This window comes from Cupressus sempervirens, chromosome 1 (genome assembly GCF_028749045.1).
Source record: "Cupressus sempervirens isolate cs-2001-9-10 chromosome 1, ASM2874904v1, whole genome shotgun sequence".
In the NCBI taxonomy this organism is placed as follows: domain Eukaryota; kingdom Viridiplantae; phylum Streptophyta; class Pinopsida; order Cupressales; family Cupressaceae; genus Cupressus; species Cupressus sempervirens.
The window spans coordinates 360,128,763-360,154,280 of NC_143118.1; the positions used below are offsets into that span (position 1 = coordinate 360,128,763).

Sequence of the window (25,518 nt, forward strand, 5' to 3'; positions counted from 1 at the left end):
GGGTACATGACATACCAACATTTTTGTTTACAAGCTCAAGAAAGCTCTCTATGGGCTTAAACAGGCTCCCACGGCCTAGTATGAAAGGATTGATAAATATCTCACCGGCTTAGGATTCTCCAAGAATGAAGCCAATCCAAACTTATATTATAAAAGAGATAAAGATGATATGGTAATACGGATATTGTATGTTGATGATTTATTAATAACAGGTGATGATCATCTTATAGATCAGTGCAAGAAAGATCTAACCAGAGAATTCGAGATGAAAGACTTGGGGCTTCTTCATTACTTCCTAGGATTGGAAGTACGACAGAATTTTGATAGTATCATATTGAATCAAGGAAAGTACACTTCAAATATCTTGAAGAAATTTGGAATGTGGAATTGCAAGTCTATGTCTTCTCCAATGGAGACCAATTTGCATAAACTTAACGAAGCAGCTGCAGAATCACCTCCAATAGATTCTACTCTCTACAGACAGATGATTGGGTCCGAACTAGTATTAGATCACAAAAGAACTAGTATTTTGCATACTCAAGAATCAATGATGTTTTTCATTCTGTGTTGTCATTGTCATAAGCCCTAGGCGAGGTCTTCATGATAAGGCATTAGTCACAACATTGTTATTACCGTTCATGTACCTAATGTCAAAGTCATATGCTTATAATTTTCTAACCCACTTTTCTTGTCTATTATTCAAGTATTTTTTTATTAGAAAGAACCTTAGACTATTGTGATCTGTCTTCACAATGGATCTCCCACAAATGAAGTATTGTCTAAACTTTTCAAGGGCTTATGTAATGGCTAGCATTTCATTGTCACAAACTGAGAATATTTTCTCTATATCTTTGAGCTTTCTACTTTCAAAAGTGATGGGGCGTTTTTGTTGCATCAACAAAACTCCAATGCCTTCTCTTGAGGCATCACATTACAACTCAAATGGTGAAGTGAAATCAGCTATGGATAGGACAAGGCAAAAACTCATGATTTCTTTAAGCTTTTAAAAGGCTTCTAGTGCTCCCTCATTCCATGTAAATGCTCCTTTCTCAGTTAGCTCTGTGACTGACATGTTTAATTTTCAAAACCCCTCTACAAACTTTCTATAATAGATGCATAGTCCCAAGAATCCTCTGAGGTGAGTTAGGATCTTGGGTTTTTGATGTGTTCAATTTTGAAAACCCCTTTATAAACCTTCTATAATAGATGCATAGTCCCAAGAATCCTCTAAGGTGAGTTAGGATCTTGCATTTGGCCAACTACAAATTGCCTGAATTTTTTCCTCATCTACCTTTAACCTTTGAGCGCTGGTTTTGTGCCCCAATTACAAAATCTATTCTGTACCAAATTCACACTTTGATAAGTTAGCATACAAGAAATGTTGCTTTAGTACACTTAGAACTTCATCTAGAACTTTAAGTGTTCTTCCCAAGTTTTTTTATAGATCAAGAGCCATCAAAGAAGATCAACAAGAACTTCCTTAGCTCTCCTCTAAATATATGGTTCATGCATGATTGGGAAATGACTCCTCAATATGCTCTTTAATATTTAATAAAAGCTTTTTTCTTTTACTTCTCCAATGTCTCGTTAAATGTAAAGGCCATATATTTGAAATAAGTCACTTTTACCATACAACTGGCCCCCTTATAGTTCATAATTAGATATATTAAAATAACAATGAAATTAAATTTCTAATTTAACTTTATTAATTAATAACTTATCATTATTTCATTTAAAACCCCTCGAATATAAAAAATGTTAAGACAGTCATCAAAGCTAGACCCATTAATATTACTAAATATATTGACCCAGCCAATGCTCAAAACTAAATTACTAAACATTGCAAGTGTAGGAGAACTATCCAAAATCGCTCCAAAAAAGGCACTATGTTCATTATATGGACAAGAGCCCAACTAACCAATCAAATACTGCCAAATTAACACTCAAATGCTACCAAACTGCTAAATAACTACCTCAAAGGTTCCGTAACCCTAACTCAATCGCCTACAAGAACCAATTGAATAGACTAAAGTGTTCACCAGCTCCATTGATTAGAAAGGGAACATTACAGATGAAAATGACAAAGCATGCAAGAATAGGGTTTACTATTGAAAGTTTCATAGGGATGCAACACAATATCATCCCCAAATTCGGTTTCCCATGTTCCCCATCCCCCTAATCTGAAAATCCATGGAACATAAAATTTATCATATGCCCATAAAATTATGATTGATCGACGGAATCACAAGTGACAAAATGTCAAAATGGAATAGCAAGAAAATTATGTCATGTCAACCACTAGGATAATCATGGTGTTTCTTTGTAGATATAGTCCTGAATAGTAATCCAATTACATCAAATCGTAGTCATATATTCCCCTGCATGGGTAGAGCTTGCTTTAGTTCTGTTTTAAATTAAATACTTCCAAATGATATTCACTTTAGGTATAAAAGATCCATCTGATCCCAAAGGTACCATGCCTGTAGGGCCAAATGGTTCAAAAGTTATATTCCAACAGAAGAAAAAACATTCATTTAGAAACAAGTATATTGATGCACTTAAATACCATGCATAATCATACATACTGAACCTGAGTGTTAAAATAAGAGATAGAAAGCACCCAAATAAATAAAAAGACAAAATTGTGTCTCATTGAACTGATAAGCACAATGGAGGAATGATTTTCTTAAATATACTAAAGCGTTCATAATATCTTTATTGTATACGAAGACAAAGATCTCTATATTTGTTAAAACTCACAGTCTCTATTGGGCTCAATGCATATCCAACAGGCATTCCATCATCTTTCTTAACTTCAGACCCTTTTACCTGCAAATAAATGCCTCTTTCTTTAATCTATAGTTCCATATAGAAAGGAAAATTGATGGGACAAAAATTTAATCAAAATAAAGTCAAGAAAGTGATATTTAACTAAAGATCAACTACACAATCAGTATGCTGTCCCATCTACTAAATCCTAAACATCTTAAGTTATGCTTGGCTTCTACTAAATAGAGAGTTATGGTATTTCACAAATGTGTGAGTAATAACTTATGTATCATTAAGTGTCATATGCTCCATTTTTTTATTTGAGATTAGCTACCAAAATACTTTTGAGCAATTAATTTTTTAAATAAAATTTAAGAAATATTCACAAGTTTTTTACTCAGACACCCAAAAAAGCATTGAGCAAGCACTTCCTATAGCTGTGTACAATCTGAGCTACATGGATCTACATGACTCAAAATAGCTTTGAAATAACTATGATGAAGAAAGAAAATAAGGTTCGTTAGGACAGATGCTGTCAAAGGGCATTCATTCCTATCCATCTTGTAAATGTGAAAAATATGATAACAAGCTTGAACTTGGAAACAGTAATCTAGTTCATGTATTTCTCATAAATATAAGGCCTGATAAATTAGATAAAACATATTCATTTCTTTGACTAAGTCATGATGCATTCATTAATTAATTAGTAACTCTCAGTATCACCAGTTCTGATGATAAGAAAGCACAAATCTGGTGTGTTCATACTTCATACGAAACTGAGTCAAACAATGCTTTGTAAAGTCATTGCAAGGTTAACAGCACGTTGTCAAACTTGTTCACCCATGTTTAAATATACTTTTGAGTCCCGTTGGCACAAGTAATAGTGGTTTATTTAATCATGCCTATAGATTCTGAACAAGGTTAGACCAAAAGTCCAAATTTTTAAAATGTGATCATGTATCAATGCTAATCTGAAGAATTTGACTTCCTTGAACGGAATCAGCACATTTGAGTCATTCTTATCGTTACCAATTTTTTTGTTTGCAGGGATTTCAAGTTTTATTTCTTCAATTGACATCATTTACAGCAAAGTTATCAAGTGGAATGCTAATTTTCAGATGCACAGGATCAAAAACGAGATTTTCAGTGGTCGCCTAGCACTTTGAAGGACTGCTTCAATCAAGAGAGGAAAGTGAGCAATTTGGTGCCTTCTGGTTTAAAAATACAGTTGCAGGCTTGCAAGCAAAGCTGGGAATTTGAGATATTTTCCAGTGAAATGAAACAAAACAAGCACGTACAGCCTAATGGTAGATAGATCAAAATTGTAAAAGGTGAGAAAATGTTTAAAACAATCAGTAATGCACCACAAACAATTCTCTCCAGAAAAATGAGCATCAGAAAAATGTCAACAAGAACTTTCAATAACTGCCCTATTTAGATTTAATGATTAAAAATCATAAAAACAGGTCTTCAAACCACTAAGATGCAAGCCACAAGGGATATGAAGTACTGTTTCTTAGATCTCAAACATAGAAAACTAGCAAACATAAATGTAAGAATGCATCCCCCACCCCTCCCCCCAAAACCCGTTTTATAAGATTTTCCCATCAATAGGTCACATGTAAATGCAAAATAAGAACTCTCCACTGATACAAGTTTTCTGATTTGAATTTGTTCAGTATTTCTCACACTGCTTTTCTATGATCATGGAGATTTGGACATTTCAATAAAGCATAACAATAGCAAATGATAGCATTACGAAACTAGCAACTAAAAATGTCAAAATACCTCATTAATGATGTCATACAGAATTATTCAGATTTGTTGTAGCAGGTCAAAGAAATGGAAAGTAAACAAAGAGCTTAAACATAAGGTAAACAAGATAATGCTTCCAAATTTTATGGGATCAGGAAAAATAACAGCCCATGCATGGCTTCAAAAATTAAACACATATTTTACTCTTAGCCCTATGACGGAGGAAGATGCACTCCAATTTGTTATACTCCACTTAGAAGGAACGGCACATGAATGGTGGCACAATGAACTTCCCTCCTTAGGACATCAAAACATAAACTCATATCAGGAATTCTCCCAAAAACTGATCAAACTCTGAATAGTACTTCAAAGAACTAACCCATTTAAAGCAACACGGAACAGTGGAAGAATTCTCTAATGAGTTCCACAAACTTGCAATTATGGTCCCAAATTTATCCCAAAAGAGGCTTACATACTTATTTGTTGAAGGCCTAAAGGATTCTATCAAAAATATAGTTAACCCATTAGAACCTCAAACGGTGGAAGAAGCCATTTAGAAGGCTAGAAAAGTGGAATCTAATTCATCAAAAGAAAGATCTAAGAATATCTCGGCAAAGATAGAGCATAGAAATGAAGACTTGCGCAAAGACCAGAGAGGAAAAGAATGTTATTTCTGCAAAGCAAAATGAGGTAGAGGACACCAATGCTTAAGTAAGGAAGCCCAAAAACAAAAAGAGGACACATTGAAGAAAGGCATATGTTTCAGATGCAGAGGCCCTTGGGAACCTTGACATAAGTATGACAAGAAAAGTCAACTCATAAAATAGAAGCAACACACGAAATAAATAATGAAGAGGCTTCAAAACAAGTATGTGAACGGTGATCAAGAGAGGGTATGGGAATAAAGAATCGTTGAAGCCTCTAGGAAGTTCAACTTTGGCGATACTCTAATCTGGAAATGTATATATCAAACAATACATATATGTACATATTTTTATGATTACTAATAGAACTTTAATATTTAATTTAAATAAAAGGAAAGAGTGGCAATTAAGATGTCGTCGGTAGAAACTATGTAGCAGACCTAATTAAGCAGATTTTGATTCGGGCACAAGTGCATTGGGCCATCCAGCTTCCAATTTTTTCCATCTGACTATTTGAATCAGTTTTGCGAACCATGATAAAAGCATATAGTCAGCACAGTAGAACTAGTACATTTATGTACAAAAAGCATCGAATGACAGTTTCCTTTAAGCTTAGGGATTTCACTAGGGTTTTTGGCATCCCTAGCCCACGAGGTAAGAAGGTGGAAATCAAGAACCACAAGCTCTCTCAGGAACGGAAAGAACATTGGATACGATTAGTAGGCGGTGATCTTACACCCAAGGAGACGGAGTCAGTAATAAAGGGGTCTAAATATAGAGGGCTTTGGCGAGATCTTATTCAGGAAAGCCACTAGAGGTGCATTATGGACGTTATCAAGAGCAAGCTGATAAGGGCAACTCAAGCTTCAGATATAGAATTGCCAAAAATTGTATTCATGAATGGCATCATGAACGACACGGTGTATGATTGGGCTACAGTTCTTGCCGACAAGATGGAGGAGTTCATGACACTCCAGCACCGCGCATTCTTTATGCTATACCATGCAATTGGCTTGTTTTTGGAGGCAGCAGTTAATCAGATACCAATGGATGATTTTGAGGCTCCTCCGCAAGGAAAGTTGGCACAAGGAGAGTCTCCAATATTTTATTGGAGACATTTGGATACGGGTGGGATAGCAGCGAAGCAAAAGAAGGTATTTCACGGATTATAGGCTCACAGGGACACCGACAGCGGACACGAGTTGACTTCAAAGAGCAGCGGGGCTGAGTACGAGGAGGAGAGTACTTCTGCGGAAGTTGGCAGCGAACCAGCAGTTAGTGAGCCCACATTTTTCACCCCACCACAGTTGTCAACTTCAGCGCACTTGTCCACCACCACTTCACACATTTCGTCGTTTGGTCAACAGCATGCATCGGTCATCATGATCCCACCGGCAGTAGCAGAGCATGTGGTCCCACGGACAGTAGCAGATGTTCCAACGGCAATGGCAGACGGTGTCCCACGGCTGACAGATGTTGCACCGGCAACCACTCCAGATGTTGCTTTCTCCACAGCCGCAGCAAATGTTGTGTCGCCTATAGCTTTGACCGAGCGCTTGCCTTCCCAGGATTGTATGCCAGACCCTGTTGCACCAACAGAGCTAGAGTTGATAGGGTCAGCGCCACAATCGGAACCCCAGGTTCGTTTGGATGTGATTGGTTCAGATGCTGCGGTCACCATTTCATCTTCTTTATTGACAGAGGCACAGTCAGAACAGCCCGAGAGAATGGAGGTGATAGATAGAGCGAGCAAATTTCTGAGGTAGTAGTTCCAGCTCATTCCTACCGAGGTCGGACCGTCCATTCAGTCCCCCACTCATGGAGTCCCTACAGGACCAACAGTCGTATCAGAGCCACAGGAGGTGGCAGTTCCACAGTCAGAGGGTGTGCCCAAGAAGGAGGAGGCGACACTAGATGTGGACATGGTTACCGTAGGAGTGGCAGAGACCGGCAGTGATGGGGAATGGACCATGGATGATGTGCCGAAGGAGGATTATGGGTCGGATGAGGATCGATGTACAGATTACCTTAAGGCTATGCGGACTGCGCTGCAGAAGGGACACAATGTGGTACTACAGGCTATGACTCAGTGAAGGGAGTGGCATTTGGTTCAAGCTTACATTAAGGGGATTTTCCCGCAGTGGTTTCGTTCATGTTTTGAGGGCAGAGGATGGCCAACAATTGAGACACCGGAGATGTTGGTGGATTGGGCCACTGAGCCAGAGATGGGTCCTTGCAACACTTCCATGGAGAAGTTGGCGCACGAGATAGTAAGACTGTACAAAGAAGTCTACTATGCTCGCAGGCGTGCAAAGGCAAACAGGGCAGCAAACAGGGTTGCAGCGAAGAGGTCTCTGGCAACAAAGAAGGAGGCTAGGGAAAAGGTAAATGCAGATCTGGCCAACCAGCAAGCAGCATGGGCAGCTGAGCATGCAGCACTATTGCGGGATAAGGAAGCGACAGAGCAAGAATTACAGTTGGCAAAGACCCAAGCTATGGATGAAGCGCTTCTCTTGAAGGAAGTTGTGGAGGTTAACACAAGGATTCAGAAGGATTTGAGCATTCGGACAAAGCAAGTCTATGAGTTGCGCCGGCAGCAGCATTTTTCAAGATCACAATCTTCTCTCTAGTGTATAGTCTTTCTCTATTGTATTTTGTGGTCTCCTGTTTTTGTTTGTTTTGAAGTCGCCAGGAGACAACTTTTCTTTTGGGGGGGATGATGTCATCAGTAGAAACTATGTAGTCGATGGGTTCATGTTGTTGGTAAAGATTTTGTAGCCAACGGGTAGATTAGGATTATTATGTAGCCGACATACCCCTTCGAGAAGGTTCGGCGGGAAGTTTTTATACCCCGTCTGGGATCATTGTAAACCATCTTATCTTATCATCAGTTATGTAATCTCTTGGCATATGCGAATAATGGAGTACTGCTGTTGTTGTTCTTATTCATTGTCTGTATGCATTAATCAATTAATGTATGCGGTAAACATAAGGGGAACTAGTGATGACACCCTATAGTTAGAAGCTTCTTAAGAGTGCAATTAAGGGAGAATAGCTAGGGCACCCTATTGCAATAGTGTGTTAGGGAGAACTGTGGTCAGGACACTCTATTGCTCTATAATTAAGGGAGAACCGCTAGAGCACCCTATTGCAGAATTAGTTGTGGGAGAACCACTGAAGGCACCCTATCATAGTGATAGTAAAGGTAGAATTGCTAGCAGGGCACCCTCCTACACTGTGATTATAGGAGAACTGCTAAGGCACCCCACTACAGAGAAATTATTATAGAGATCTTGGGATGAGATAAAGTCTCAACTAAGTATTATAAAGAGGGTTAATCCTAAAGGGATACCCATTGAGGCCTAAACGAAAAATAAAGTCTTCGTTAAGGAAAAAAGAAAGAAAGAAAGAAAGAAATGCACACTGAAAGAGGATTGATACAAGGAAACACATGAGCGTGGGAATACTAAGATAAGTTGTTTCTTTATTCTTGATATTTTCAATGAAATATTATAAAAAAATTTAATTTTGTTGTTCTAACTTCAAGATGGAATTTTTTTTGTTTCAGAACCATGGGATTGAATATCAAAACTATGTATTTAGAGTTTGGATTGCTTGAGGACAGGCAATTTTGGGCGGGAGGGACTGTGATATCCCTAATCTCAGAAGTCAAAATAATTATAACAATAGACACAATCTTTATATCTACATAGAAACCACCAAGCAGAAGTATATACAGCAGTAGATAACAACAGCAAAATGGATAAATACGTAAGACAAAATTAGTCAAATAGACAATGACAAAATAAGAAAAAGACAAATTTTATTGTCTTATCCACAAACAAGAATTGCGAATATTTCGTTGAAAGAAGTCATGTGAGACAAAAAGAATATTTTATACAGAGCTAATCGTGGTATAGAGTGAATAAGATGTTGGTAAGAGACAAAAAGGGCAAGTATGAATGTCTCGTGTCATAAATCTATATTTGTGCACATTGTTAGATAACTCTGGAGTATGCAGCGACACTGTCAGATATTCTTTGGGGCTCTTCACTCAGCACTGAGTCTTCAGCACTATTTTGATACATGCTTTTATAACATATTCGACAAGTAACATGGAATTAGATTAAGATTCTACGTCGTGTAAGGAAGAATATACCAAGTTTAATATAGAGCCCGATAATTCAAAAATCTGAGACTAACAATTTCTGTAAAAGAATCAATAAATATTTGACACACAATGAATACGAATATGATAGAAAAGACAACCAAATTCATTACTGTACAGATGGCATCGTGAACTTCAGAAGTCTTGACGGCATTGGAGTCAAATACACATGTCATCTTTATTTGCCATGTCCTCATTTAAGAGCCACTGGGAACTTTGGAAGGTATGGATTAACTAACAGCAACATAGTAATATGCAAATTAAATACATTGGTCATCTAATATCATAGACTCAATTCGATTGTATGAAATGCAACAACATATTCAGGTGTCTGCTTGAGTCGGGCGTTGAAGTCTTTTGGAAAGAGATGTAACAGCGACAGCAATACTGTTGGGTGTTTTAAAAAAAGCCCGCCTGCAATATGCATAGCCACATCAAACTTTCCGTGTCACGAGGAGACATAACTTTGGCTTTTGAAAGGTCACATTTATTCATATTTGTTAAAATAAATAAGAAGACTTTCATTTGGAAGAAGATAGGTGGGTGGTGAGAAAAGTAGAAGTAAAGCAGTCGAAGAAATAAGTATATCAGAAAAAAGAAAAGGAAAATAGAAGATATATCAGACAAAGAAGAGAGACCAGATACAAAGGAGTGAATGCAAACAGAAGGCAAGAAGGATATCAGAAGCCTATACAGAAGTCAAACATATATCAATTAAACTGAGAGCAAATATCATTCATCATGAGCCTTGGCTCGTAGCAAGTGACAGGCGGATATTATACAGGGCAAGCATCCATTTGTATTCAAGGAGGAAACTTTCAAACACTTGCAAGCCTGAAACGCGAGTTAGGAAGTATCCCCTTAGCATCGAAAGTACATTAAAGGTGAAAATTAAAATAAGTGCCCGCATAAGAAACAATATTCGAACTCATATTAAATCGGTTCTCATCCACATTGAAGCATTTGGGTTGCATAGATAAAGATCTATTACACGTACCGCAAGGACAAGGAATAAGGCACGGGACCCACTAGGGTGTAAAAGACATTATTAAGCGAGGAATATTAAGGGAAGATAACTTACAGAAATAAAGAAGTTTGTCAATGAAAAATTCTGTAATATTCTGTGGACCACCAGACACACAGGCCTATATAAGAGTACCTACTTCTATATTAAAGAATTTAATCCCACTTCTAGTCATGATGAAAAGGCCTATATAAGAGTACCTATTAACTGGAAAGCAAAAATGTTGATGGCACAACTTAGAACTAATTCACATCAGCTGCGATGTGAAACTGGTCAGTGGCAAGTTCCAAAGGAAGAGTGGGCAGACAGAACATGTTTATTTTGTAATATGGGAACAGTTGAAACAGAGCAGCACTTTGTCAAGGAGTGTCTGGCTTACAATGACATCAGATCTAGTTATACAAAAATACTGCAGAACAAGGACTTCAACTATTTATTTGAGGAAGATCAAGTGAAGAGAGCAGCGGATTTGATTACCAAACTTCAAAGAAGGAGAGACAAATTAACCAAAACTTTACAACTGACTAGTTTCGCTCCTGACTCGGGAGGGTGATTGCATGGGTCCCATAGACTACTTTAGTCTCGTGAACGTCATTAAAATCTACCATATCATATCATATCACTTGGTGAATGAGGATTAGGTCTAAGAAATATTCATCAAAAATAAGGAGAAGTGATAAATATATTTGGATATTAAGGGAAGAAACATCTAGAAGTTAATTATATAATTTCTAAAATAAGATCTACGAAATATTGAGGAAGGGGCTTATATATTACTATTATCAACTTGTCATATTCGACAAATTGTTAAGAGAAATATCGTAAGTAATTCTTTATAGAATTCAAATTCGAAATTTGGAAATGCAATAAGAGTGAATCCTAAAGGGGACATTACATAACACCATAACCAACCTGTAGACCTATATCTGCATGATACCCCTATGACATAGAAGTAAGCAACACAGTTGAATACATATCACTATAGTGAAAAACTACTTGGTGCCTCTGTAAGTTATCTCCCAGCAACACCTGATTCAAATACTTGCAGCCTCTAATACCATCTTCCAAAGATGGCAAACCTTCATCCCATTTACAATCTCTAAGTCAACCCATATAATGGATGATTAAAGCTTTAGATCTCTATATATTTCATGGTTTCTTCAGTTTGTCAAGCATCTGCTAAGACTTTTCCATGAATGGATACTCTTTACTCTTTAGTTAAAGTTGACCAAAACAAATTCATTTTAGTAACTCATAATCATACTTTATTAGCTGTGATATTTTGTGATGACTCTGTTTGATATAGGATTTAATAATATATAAGATTTAAACATTTGAAATTTTCAATAGTATTAAAAGATAAATTAAATAAATACATAATATAATTATAATATGTCAAGCAACAACCTACAATGCAATGGTAAATTGGAGGCCTTCTGCCAAGAAGGTCCTAGGTTTGAATCTACTCTAGCTTAACAAATAATAATAATTAAATCCAACAAATAATTAATCTCTGCTTTGGCCCATTACCCATCAAAAATATATATATATTTGTGTTATATATTATAATAATATCAATTATATATATGCCTATTTGATATACTATCATAAGTCTAGAATATTATTAAATATATATTAACATATAAATAAATCTTAAATATATATAATCTAAAACACACACATACACACATATTATAAAATACTTATTAAATAAATATATATATTGTTGATGATTTGTAGCTTCAGTCGGAAAAAATCATCTGTGACTAATTGCTATTGGTTTAAATTATTAATAAAATTAATTTGTTTGTAGATATGTGTATACATAAATATATTAAAGAATGATTCTTTATAATATAAATTAATATCAAATTATCATAAAGAAAAGCATATATATATATATAAACTGAGCCAATTATTAATGATATTACACAATTTTGGCAGAGTCTAATTATGTGATAATTTGTATCAATAGATTGACTAAGTCGATTGTTCTAAGGAAATGTGAAGGCATTTCCACGGGGGAGCATGTCTCCACGTAATGTGGAGGCATGTCCATCCATGGAAATGTCCCCACCTCTTCAACCAATTATATATTATGCAGACCGAAGTCTACTTGATACACAACAAAACATAATTATCACAGCCTCTAATGTCATCAACTTTTTAGTGATAATAATATTCATAATAATTTTCTGTTATAAAGTACAGTCAGTAGCCATCATAGTAATCAGGCATATATTTAAAAGAAGACAAATGCTTCTATAAGAATTATTCCAGATATGAGAAATCTATCAGCAGAAGTTTATTAAATATATAAATTTAAATTCATCTCATATAAATCTGATTCAATTAACATGGTATCAGTGCAGGTGCAAGAAAAAAATCAAATCAAATTTCCAACATTAAGGCAATCTATCCACCACAAATATTTCTTTTGAAAAATTATTGCATTTGACAAGATGGTGAGAGGAATTAGAGTTGAAGACAGACTTGAAGGTGCTCCAAACTTTGAAGCTTGGAAATTACAGATAATGCTCACATTAAGAGAGCACGAGTTAAAACCAATGGTGGCAAATGCAGTTCTTGAACCTAGTGAGAAAGATTAAAAGATTGAATGGGAAAAGAACAACACCAAAGCAATGAAATTATTGGTAGATGGAGTGAAAGATCACATATTGCCTATTATCATCAAATTAGACTTGGCATATGTTATGTTCAAAGCCCTAGAAGACATGTTTGAGATCAACAACACTGGTAGGGTTCTTGCTCTTAAAAATCAACTTCACCATAAAAAGTTGAATCAAGGAGGGACTATCACCTCATACTTCATTAGGATAACGGATTTGAGAAATCAACGCTCCACAATTGGTCATACTTTTGATACTAAAATTAACAATGATAGCCCTAATAAGACTTCATGTATCATTGGAATCATTTATTCAAGCGATAAGTGCTCACTCCAAACTTCCTAAATTTGACCAATTGAAAACTGACTAAATTCAAGAAGAGTCTAGATTAATGACTAGAGGGATTTGATATGAGTTCCATAAAAGAAGACATTCGAATTCTCACCACTCAGTCATACAAAAGAGGGAAGAAGACTAACTTCAAAAGTAAAAAGTTCAAGGATACAAGAGGGAAACAATCATTCAAGAAAAGGAGGGACCTATCTAAAGTGCAATGCTATAGATGTGACAAATATGGTCATCATGCAATGAAGTGTCCTGAGAGATTCAAACCCCAAGCCTCTTTCATTGAAGTCAGTAAAACAAACATGAATATGGATTCAGAGAAACTTGTATTTAACTCTACCATATCTAGTCAAGTTTCAAACAAACTAAACACTTGGGTGATAGACAATGGGGCTTCCCAACATATAACAAGTTTCAACAAAGATCTAGATTCCATAGAAGAAAGTTGTGATGAAGTAACTATTGGAGATGATACAAATTATCCAATAAAGGGAATTGGCACTTGCACTATCAACCTCAAATCAAGCATCGCACTACAGCTCACAGGTGTACTATTTTTCCGAGGATAAAAAGAAATCTAATCTCTATTTCAACACTCGAAGACAAAGAGTACAAAATCACCTTCATGGAAGGAAAAGTACTAGCTTGGCCCAAGAACTCAAATATCAAGAATGTTCATACTATCAGAATAAGGCATGGATGCCTCTACAAGCTATGTACTTCTCCCTCTCAAGCCTTAATCCATAAATCAACCAATGCAAGTGAAATATGGCGCAAGAGACTGGGACATTTTCATTTTCCTGGCTTACCCTCTTTAGAGAAGATGGTAATATAACTACCTAAACTCAAACCTGAACATGAAGGGACTTGCAAAGGTTGTGCATTGGGGAAGAACACCAAAAGAACTTCTCACTATTATGACAGAAAATTTAAAATTGTACTAGAATTTGTTCATTCTAATTTATGTGGACCTATGCATGTTCCCTCCATAGGAGGATATTTGTATTGTATTATCTTTGTAGATGACTACTCTAGGAAGACATGGATATACTTTTTAAAATGTAAAGAATCTGAAGAAATTCCTATAAGGTTCAAAGAATCTAAGACTCTAGTAGAAAACATATCAGGGAAGAGGATCAAAACACTAAGGGCTCATTTGGTTCTTGGATTGGCATTCCTAAATGGATAAAGCACCCTAAAGGATTTGCAGTGCATGAGAAGCAATCACATGTATGTAGATTGAAGAAAGCACTATATGGTCTCAAACAAGCTCCTCATGCTTGGCATGAAAGGATAGATCATTATTTATCAAAATTTGGCTTCTCCAAAAATGATGCACACCCAAATTCATACTTCAAGGTACTAAATGGAGATATAATAGTAGGGGTAGGGCCTTTATCTATATACTACACATGGCCCCTACTATTCTATGGTAGGTAGTAGGTTGAACATTGATTAGAACCCCGTGCAGTGGTAGATTAGTTGCTAAAGTTGGGCATGTTACATATAGAATCTTAGGCCCTTCCCTTCCTACTCCCACCTGTTTCCCCTAAGAGCCAACCCTCCATGTGAATGAATAGGGATAGTTCGACCCATAGTTCTGATTTTTGATGTTGATGTTTTGATAATCATGGAAGAAGATCATCTCATCACTTAGTGCAAGCAAGATCTTGCATTTGCATTTGACATGAAGGATTTAGGTATTCTTCACTACTTCTTAAGTTTAGAAGTATAGCAGCAAAAAATGCCATTATTCTAAATCAAGGTAAGTAAACTATTGACATCCTACAAAGATTTGAGATGATGGAATTCAAGCCTATGTCTACTCCAATGGAAACAAATCTGCACAAGTTAAAAGAAGCAACTACTAACTCAAAGACTGCAGATCCTACTCTCTACTGATAGATAATTAGATCTCTAATCTACTTGGTAAACACCAGACTAGAGATATTTATTATGAAATGAATGCACTTAGTTAATTTATGTGTGAAAGTAGCCGCTAAACACATCATAAGGTATCTTCGTGGTACAATTAGATATGGTTTAAGATATTAACTTGCATGGGTACATGATTCAGATTGGGCTAGAAATAGTGTGGATCGGAAAACAACCTTAGGCTGTTGCTTCAATTTAGGATCACCTATGATATCGTGGTTCAATAGATGGCTCAGAGCTCCACTGAAGCAGAGTACATTGTAGCATCTATGGGAGCACAAGAAGCAATAGGGTAAATAAAATTTCTAATTGGATTATTTGGGAAACCACTAGATCCTACAATCATTCATTGTGACAACTAGAGTTCCATAAAAATCTCCCTGAACTCAGTATTTCATAACAGATCTAAACACATTGAGATACCTTATCACTAGATTAGAGACATGGTGGAGACAAATGTAGTGGAGTTGAAGTATGTTAGTATAGATAACCAAACACTAGACATTCACACAAAACTCTTGCGAAAATGAAGGTAGAGTACTTCAGAGGTAAGCTTGGTATGGTTGTAATTATTGAGAATAAGTCTTACCATATTTGGTTATTGTACTATTAAAATATTTATATTTTATCATGAGTTATTACATGATTCTATGGGCCTTGTGTACATCATGAAGAAGTGATGACTTCTAAATGATTATCACTTGTACTTCTAGCCATTATTGCAAGGTGATGATCATAGAATAACTTGATCGTCTATCATGATGGATATCATATGGTTGATAGTTAAGCAGATTGTGATAGATCATACCTTGTAAATCAATATCTACTGAGAGAAAGGTATCGTCACATAGATATCTACAAGTTATATGGTATAGATATATCATAAAAGATTAATATTTGTGACCAAACCATAATTATAATGTCCTATGGTAGGTGTCGAATGGGTGAAACAAGTGCACATACCTTGTGGACATCTTGAGTACTTGGTGAATATCATGAGACTTGATATTCATAGACCATTACTCTGAGTACTTGGTAAATATCATGAGACTTGATATTTGAAGGCCATTACTCCTGATATCATGAGATGATATCATTATGGTGGATACTAACAAAATAAAAATGATATCTGTGAATATGCCATACAATCCGATATTACATAAAGGTGATATCTCCTTTCACTTTGGGTTGATATACTTATTATCCACCCTAGCTAAGAGGGAGCATTGATGATTTGTAGGTTCAATTGGATAAAATCATCTATGACTGATTACTATTGGCTTTTTTAATAATGAAATTAAACCATTCATAGATACATGTGTATACATAAATATATTAAAAAATGATTCTTTATAAGGTATATAAGTACATATATATAAATATATTTAATTGAGAAATTTAAATATATATACTTCTGATCATGCTAAAGAAATTAATATGAAATTATGATAAATGAAAGCAATATATATTGGCGTTGGCTAATCTCCAGACAAAATGTGCTAAAGACAAAAAGCAAATTAAACTTAATTTTTTTCCAGAGTCACATAAATACAGTGATTTTGTTTTCAAATGTTTTGTTGTTTTTCAACTATAAACTAAGCAGATCATGAAGATCAAATGCTGAAAATTTCAGAAAAATCTATGACGTTTTCAATTTTTTAAATTTTGGTCAACGGTGCGTTTTATTTGGAACTTAGTCGCATCCATATATATATACTAACAAACATATTAATTAAGCCTATTAATAATCATATTACACAATTTTGGCAGTGAGACATTTATGTGATACTCCGTATCAATATCGACTAAGTCGATTTGTTCTAAGGAAATGTGAAGGCGTGTCCATCTGTGAACATGTCCTTACCTCTTCAACCAAGTATATATTATGCAGACCAAAGTCTAGTTGATAAATGACGAAACATTTTTATTAGTCTCTAGTGTTACCAACTTTCCAGTGATAATAATATTCATAATAATTTTCTGTTATAAAGTAAAGTCCGTACCCACCATATTGATCAGGGACATAGTTAAAAGAAGACAAATAATTCTAAAAGAATTATTCCAGATAGCTATTGGCAGAAGCTTATCAAAAATATAAATTGAAATTCATCTCATATAAATCTAATCCAACTAGCATATATGTATATAAACCTGAAAGCATTTTGTTATCATTACTTATGATTGTCCTCTATAATCATAATAGAGGGCCATAAGATTTAAGTATGCATAATCCTGAAAAACTGCATAGAAAATTACATTAGCATTTAAATTTAACATAAACCTGAAAAAACGCACTAAATACTAGTTAAATATACTATATAAATTCTCAATAATATTACATTAATTAAAAGGCCTGTACCTTTGGTTAAATGGTGAGGCTTCTTGCTTGTAGTGCCCAAAACCAAGGTTCAAGTCTCTACAGGGTCACTCTCTACTGTGGTTTTTAATTGAGAGTTGTTGACTTTGACCCTTGGTGAAATAGTGGGGCTTCTTGCCCGCAGTGCTTACAACCAAGGGTTAAAGAAAATTATTGGCTTCGGCCTATTACCCCAAATTTCAAGGTTGTTCCTTTGGTGAAATGGTGGGGCTTCTTACCTATAGTGCCTATAACCAAGTTCTAAGTCTCTATAGGGTCGCTCTCTACTATGGTTCTTAATTGAGAGTTGTTGACTTTGACCTTTGGTGAAATAGTGGGGCTTCTTGCCTAAAGTGCTTACAACCAAGGGTTAAAAAACATTATTGGCTTCGGCCTATTACCCCAAATTTCAATCATAGGCAAGAGCCTAAAACACAATAGTAAATTGTGAGCTTCTTATGTGGGAGGACTTGGGTTCAAGTCTACTCAAGTTTAATAAATAATAATAATAACAATAATTAATTAAAACACATAATAATAATAATTAACCTCGGCTTTGGCCTCTTACCTATCAAAAAAAAAAATTACACTAATTAAATATTAACAAAAAATATTGATGTTTTTTATAATGTTAATTAAAAAATATATTTTTTCATTTTTTTTAATAAAAGTGTCAAATGCCAATGAAATTTTCATTAGTATTTATTAATGTTAACTAAAAAATATGTTTTTCTTATTTTTTGGGCAAAAGTGGGCATAGCCACTATAATATTTTATTATTACGATATATTAAGCTCAAGCGGACTCAAACTCAAGCACTCCCACATTAGAGGCTCACAAGTTACCATTATGTCAACTAAAAAATATGTCAACATAGTATAAATATTAAAATTATATATATATATAATTTAAAATGCATTACATTGATTTGTTTTTGGATTCAATTGTGTTAAGATTTTAACCATCAAACATTTTGAATCACACTACGTGATCCATCATCAAGATGAAAGAGAGCAAGAGATGCAAAACAAAGTGAGTTGCAGATGGCGACTAGCCAAGAGATAAAGGGACCAAGGAAAAAAAGATTGCACACACACCTAGGTTAAAAATTAAGTAATAGAGAAGATGGCTAAACAAAGAACCACAAGGATCAAACCCCAATGACAAATTAGAAAAGAAAGAACATGGAAAATACAAATGAGAACACAAGAAGTATATGAAATGTTTGAAAATGAGGATAAGTGTATAGTAATATCAATACAATGAGAATGAGATAGATAGAAGTAAGGCAGTCAAACCTAACAAAACCTGAAAATGAAAAACATATATAATCTATGTATGGTAAAAAATATGTCATATATTATTATCATAAGTATTATTTTCCATGTTCTTCTTGTTCTTGTTGTTTGTTTTTCTCAGATACAGTTTTGGTGCTCTCGTTGTTGGCTGTTGGCTGTTGTCCAGTTGCAAACTCTTAGTCCCATAGACCTTTTGTGGTCTTTTGTTGGACATTAACACTTTTATCTTACCTTATCTTAAATCTTATAAACATATAATATATAATGTATGTTATATGTTTACACACTTGCATATTTCCCATGTACATTATATTATCAAATATATAATATATATAGGTAAAGAAATATAATAAACACACACAATATATGCATGTGTGTGCTTCTCAAATATGTGTGTGTGTGTGTGAGAGAGAGAGAGAGAGTGATAAACACACATGCATATATTGTGTGTTCATTAAAATATATAAAACATAAATACATATGTATATTATATATACATATATATGTATATATGTATATGTGTGTGTGTGTGTGTATCTTGTGTATGTATGTGTGTGTTCTATATACTGTGTACTAGATATATTTATGTGTGTGTGTATGTTGTTTTATGTTGTGTGAGTGTGTTTTTTAATATTGTGCATGTGTGTACATATATCTAATATATGTATATATACATATATGTAATATATGTATATATACATATATATACATACATCACATATATGTGTATATACATATATATACCTCTATATATACATGTATATATATGCACACATGTAAATATACATATACATAAATACATACATACATACAGACACACACACATATATATAAGCATGTGCATATGCATGTGTGTGTGTGTGTGTGTGTGTGTGTGTAAGCAATGATATGTGCAGGAGTACATATATATATATAAGGAGAACAAAAGCAAGTAAAACCAAGATAATAGCAAAGAAACAAAGTGTGAGTGAAATCGACGCTACAAAAATAGAAATCAAACAAACAAAAAATACACAAACACAAGAAGACCAAACAAGCATGAGCCACCCAAAAGGTGGCAAGCAAGATGCGCACAACCTAGGAGCTAAAGGAATGCCTAAACACCAACACAGACCTAGACACCAAAAAAAATAACACCATCCTAGTTGAGAAGTACCAAAACACAACAAGCGCGAACAAAAGAAAAAGAAGAACCACAAAGGCACAAATGAAGCTACCACCAAGGCGGAAGGGAAGTGTGAGCCTTAAGGCAAAGAAGGAGAAGAACGGAGAGAGAGCAAGAAACAAAATTGATGGAGAGGGAGCAACCAAGCAGGACAAAAAGGGGGAGAAGAGAAAGATTAGTATTACCCCTCGTGACGTTGGTCTCTGGCCCTCGAGGCCAACATTGGCTGGCAAGAGGGGTTAAAGATCCAACCATCATCACGATTAAGGTTAATGGTGTGGTTATTAATCTTGACAGCATCTTTAAGCTTCCTATTGAAATAGTTGTCCTCATTGGACAGGATCTGCGCGTTTTCCAAACAAATGTGATGTTTGGTAGAGAGAATGCTTAGCTAAGGCCGATTTGCAAACTCTATAGTGTCTAATGTCAGCAATGTGCTCTTTTATCTGAATGTGGAAAGAGCGGCCTGTTTCGTCAATATAAGGGGTGCCACAAGCAAACCACTTTATAGACTCCTGAGTTAGAATAAATGTCTCTATAGTCTTTGATGGGTGGGACATGGTTTCTAAGCTTGGAGAGGAGTTTGAAAACTACACGCAGACCTTTTTTGGTCAAGATCTTGGGGATTTTTTGGGAAATGCCTTACACAAAGGGGAGAGAAGCCTTCAAAACAAGAGGGGGTAGAGAAGGTTTGGGATCAGCAAAGGAATGGTGGAAGGACTTGGCTTGGCTGAGAGCCCTGGATATTTGTTTGGGAGAATATTCATTAAGCCTAAAGACTTGGCAGAAGTAGTTAAGTTCAACATTTTAGTGATCATCATCACAAATTCTATAGGATCTCAAAGCAAAGGTCTTAAGAATGCTAGATTTTTGGCTAGGATGGTGGTGGGAGGATGAGTGGATGTTTACATGGTTAGCCTTTCTAAACACACGATGACCAAGGGGGCCGTCTAGTTTCTTAATGAGAAGAACATCAAGAAAAGGCAACCAATTTTTAATTAAAATACATTCTCAAGTATTAAACAAAAGCAATAATCCTATGCAATATCCCCACTACAATAAGATTTATATAATAAAATGAATAATTAATTACATAATGATAAAATGACACAATAATAATAATGTAATATTATAATATATAATTTATATAATAATTAAATTAATAATCCAAACATATAATTTTTCAAGAGTCCATAATTATTTAAAGATGAATGAATATAATAAATAATAAATAAATCATTAAATAAAGATAAATAATAGCATATACTATTCAATATATATAATAAATAATAATCTACATAATATATTACTCAATATGTAGAATAAAATATATATACATAATAAAATTTGTTATTCAAACTATATAAAATAATAATAATCTATAATTATTAAATAAAATATATTATGATAAATATAAATAAACAAAACAAGGTAACAATATATTATAAATATAGTATAAAATATTAATAGTGATATAATAATATTAATAAAATAATATTCCAAAACAAGTGACTTATAGAAGGCAAAGATATAAGAAAAGAAAAAAAGAAGGGGAACTAGATAGAAAAATTGGTGTGCACAATAATTAATAATGTAATATAAGGTAGATTAAGTAATGTTTAGATAGGGAACATTACAATTGGTATCAAAGCGTGTTCCTGCCATTCTTATGGAAAGAAAGTACAACATGAAAGAATAAAAAAGAGAAGGATAAAAATGCTTATTTTGAATAAAAAGTTAGATAAGAATAGGGAAATACATGAGAGGTGTTTAAAATCTTGTCAAAGGGGAAAAGCGAATCAAAGCGTCTAACCTAGCTTACATTTGACACAATAGACAATATGGAGAAGAATCTTAAGTTATAGTTTGAATTGCAACTAGGATCTGCAACCATATAACCGCTTATTGACCCCTCGTTTAACTTGAAAATAAATGCTTGGATTGCAAAGAATATTCAATCTTATTCTTCATATTTGCATAGATTTGCTTTTCCTATTTACAAAGCTCTCTCGTTCATTTTATTGACTTTTGCTTTATTTGTCAGAAACCAATATAATATCATTATAGTTAATTACTTCTTATGAATATATTTATATCTTCCTATAATTGCTGCTCCTATATCAACAGTGATTAAAAACATAATATATGATATATATTTCGCATTCAATCAATGTTTTGTTGTATGTTCCATGCATCTCCTCCTATTCCAGCATGTGTGCTCTACTGATTAGATTACGTAACCATGCTATCAATAAGTCCAATCCCTGTCCCAATATCTGCATATCTTAAGATGATTCTCCTTGTCTCAGTTCATTTTCTGATTACATCGATTCGTTGTTATCAACACACAGTCCTTAATTTTGCATCTTCTTCCGTTGAAATCCCTTCTTCTATATCATATGCCTCTGAATCATTGGCTTTACCTCTACTTAGAATACCCGGAAGGATATGATTCTGATATCATACTCATCCAATCTGCAGCGGTATGTTACAGACCAGACTCCTCTGATATCCTTTCAATGGCCCATGCCCCCAAATAACGAATGGTTATTTATGTGGCCTTGTTCTGTGCATGATTATTGTTTCCCGTGTCAGGCTCCTGAGGTGTGTGGGCGATTTGAATGATTCCTGTTTGAAAATATATGCTCCCCAATGGCTCCCTTCCTCACCCATCTTTTGCTGCCACGTAAATTCTGAGCAAGGGATTTTCTACATAGGACCCAACATTTCTTGGAGAGCTAAAATTCTTATTGCTCAGCTGAGAACCAATTCTCACCAACTTCGTTGTGAGACTGAGCGTTGGAAGAGGCCAAAGGAGGCTTGGGAAGAGAGAATTTGCAGATTTTGCAATTCTGAGAACGTGGAAACTGAACAGCACTTTATTCTAGAATGTGAGGCCTACAAGGATAGCAGGGATAAGTTTGCGGATACTATATGTGACAGTTCTTGGCATAACCTGTTCAACGAAGAGTACATTGAGCAATTGGGGGGGCTCATCATTAGCCTACACAAGAGGCGAACAGCGCTACTTAAGTCTGCTTGAGTTGTCTTGCTGTCCCATAGGCTATTTTTAGCCTCATGGACGTTAAAATTTTATCTATCTATCTATCATCGATTCATATTCTCTGCGGACCTCAAATTCTCCTCTTTCCTTCAATGCACCTGCTGACTGTAAAGTTTCTAGGTTGGATAATGATTACTTACCTCCTCCCCCTTCTTATCGTAAAGTCTCCCTCTTTTATTTATATGAACGCTTCATGCTTCTAAGAGACACACCCCTTGTCTCTTTATATAATCAAGTACGATTAGTTAGGTCTTGACTATAATATCATTGTCTATTTCAAATTATAGATTATTATTATTATTTTATTATATTGATAATATATAATTTATTAATCATTTGATTAATAATTAGATTGATTAGTATGTCATTCCTCCATTCGAATATGAAGATATTGTACTTTTAATAATATGATTAATATTAATAATACCTCTTAGTTTGATATTTATTTATTTAAATCTTTTATTAATAATATAATATTATAATATAATAACATATCATATTTTTATATATTATATTATTATATCATTTATTCTATCATGTTTTCTTATTAAGACTAAATTTAATAAATTATAATATAATTTATTATTAGATTCTTTATGTTATACTTTATTATTATTATTTTTTAAATTCTAAGGACAAAAATAGGGGACATGACAATATCTGAGATACTCGTGATACCTGGAGAGGCCAGAGATTACAATTAATGATAAAACTACGAAGATGCATGCGGTGCTTTGAATGCATATCTCACATAACCCAAAATCATGTAGTGGCAAATGTTAAGAATTGACGAGATTCATACCACTCTCCAATTTCATTGTTCAAGTGTTGATAAGATTCTACCACTACGTAAATAGAAGGAAAGCCATAAAACTGTATGAAGAAATCTATGTACAATAAGGTCAACGAATGCGTACAAACAAGGAATAACGAAAAACAAGGAAAAGACTAATCAGACTAGTCAGTAATCGTAGGCAAAAAGATAGTCCATATATGGAGGCAGCTCATTTACTAAATAATGAAACTATGTGTGTGCATGTATACACAAGGAAGATTATTCATTCAGCGCTTTTGAAATATTACAACTACCATTCGATTCATCAGTAATAAATAATAACAAAATCTAAAGCGAGAAGTGAACAAGGAATAATCTATCTGAGCATAATGTAATAAGAAGATATCCATCTCGAGTATCACATTCACCAAGCATACAGATTTCTACTTTCAAACAGCAGATAAGACGAGAAAAGAAACATAGAACAGTCAGTAGAACCAGATCATCAACTATAGCAGATTATATATATATATATATATATATAAAACCAAAGCATATTCGCCAAATTGGAAGAGAAGAAGTCTGCAAGTGGATATTTGGGTAGTGCGGGTTTTTAATATATGTATACATATGAAATGCAAAGTTACCAAACAGCAAAAGAGTAAATAAGGTGAAGGCAGTGAACACATGAGGAAGTGGAATAATCGATAAAGGACTCTGGCCCTTAACATACAAATAGCAGAAAATAAAGTCAACAACCATTGGGGACAACAGGGGGGGGTTTATTGTACTTAGCAACCAATAGAGGGAATGAGAGTTACTCTGGAAAGGAGGGCATTATCGAATATAAACATAAATTGCAATGGAAAGTAGAGTAAGAAAAAGGTAAAACAAGTAGTATAAAGTTGCAGCCACCTTTTCATTTGTAATACTATAAGGATTAATGACAAAAAAGATGGAGTAAAGATAATATCAAAGGACACTAATAAAGTTAACCAGGATATGATTAGAGGAGACATCGAATGGGTAAACACGATACTTGTAATAAGAAGAGATAAAGCAGCTCTGCAAGGAGGTTAACATTGATGTTACAAAAAAGGATACCTTGTAATCATTAGTGGGGAAATGATCACTTTGAGAAACAAGGAAACTTATATGTAAAATTGAAAGCAGCGAATTATGGACTTAAATGAAGATTTGTTTATCTTCTGATTTCTTTTGGGGAATTTTAGGATAAAATTTTATGAAGATCCTTTATCTTTGTATTGTTTAAATGTACTGGGAATCTCATGTTAAGATGAAATTATTGTTTTTTTAAAGGATCAAATCAAAGGAAGATCTCAAGCAGATTTAACACAAAAAAATGAAATGGAAGGTTATAAGTTATAACCTCGAGGAAAAAACTCAGATTCAAACATGGAATTATAAAGAAAATTAATTAAGGTCTCAAAAGGGGAAATTATTTGAAATGCTTTGTGTTTAAATTCATAATGAATAGGGAGTGTGCACAGGGGGATGTAATATTCTAATTAAAATACTTATAGTTTTGTGGTAATTACCTTGTAATAATACACTTTAAGGGACTTCTTT

General features: G+C 34.4%; 1 protein-coding gene across 4 annotated transcripts in view; it reads right to left on the reverse strand.

Moving 5' to 3' along the window:
- The window catches only part of LDA (limit dextrinase), a 338,458-nt gene that overhangs the window by 156,948 nt on the left and 155,992 nt on the right, over window positions 1–25,518 (reverse strand). For all 4 annotated transcript variants that reach the window (XR_016363879.1, XR_016363878.1, XM_089825429.1 and 1 more), the window contains exon 22: window positions 2,761–2,829. Coding sequence is in view for 2 of the 4 variants with exons in the window: in XM_089825429.1 (XP_089681555.1) it covers window positions 2,761–2,829 (69 nt within the window). In the remaining 2 variants the exon portion in view is untranslated. The remainder of the gene's footprint in view (window positions 1–2,760; window positions 2,830–25,518) is intronic.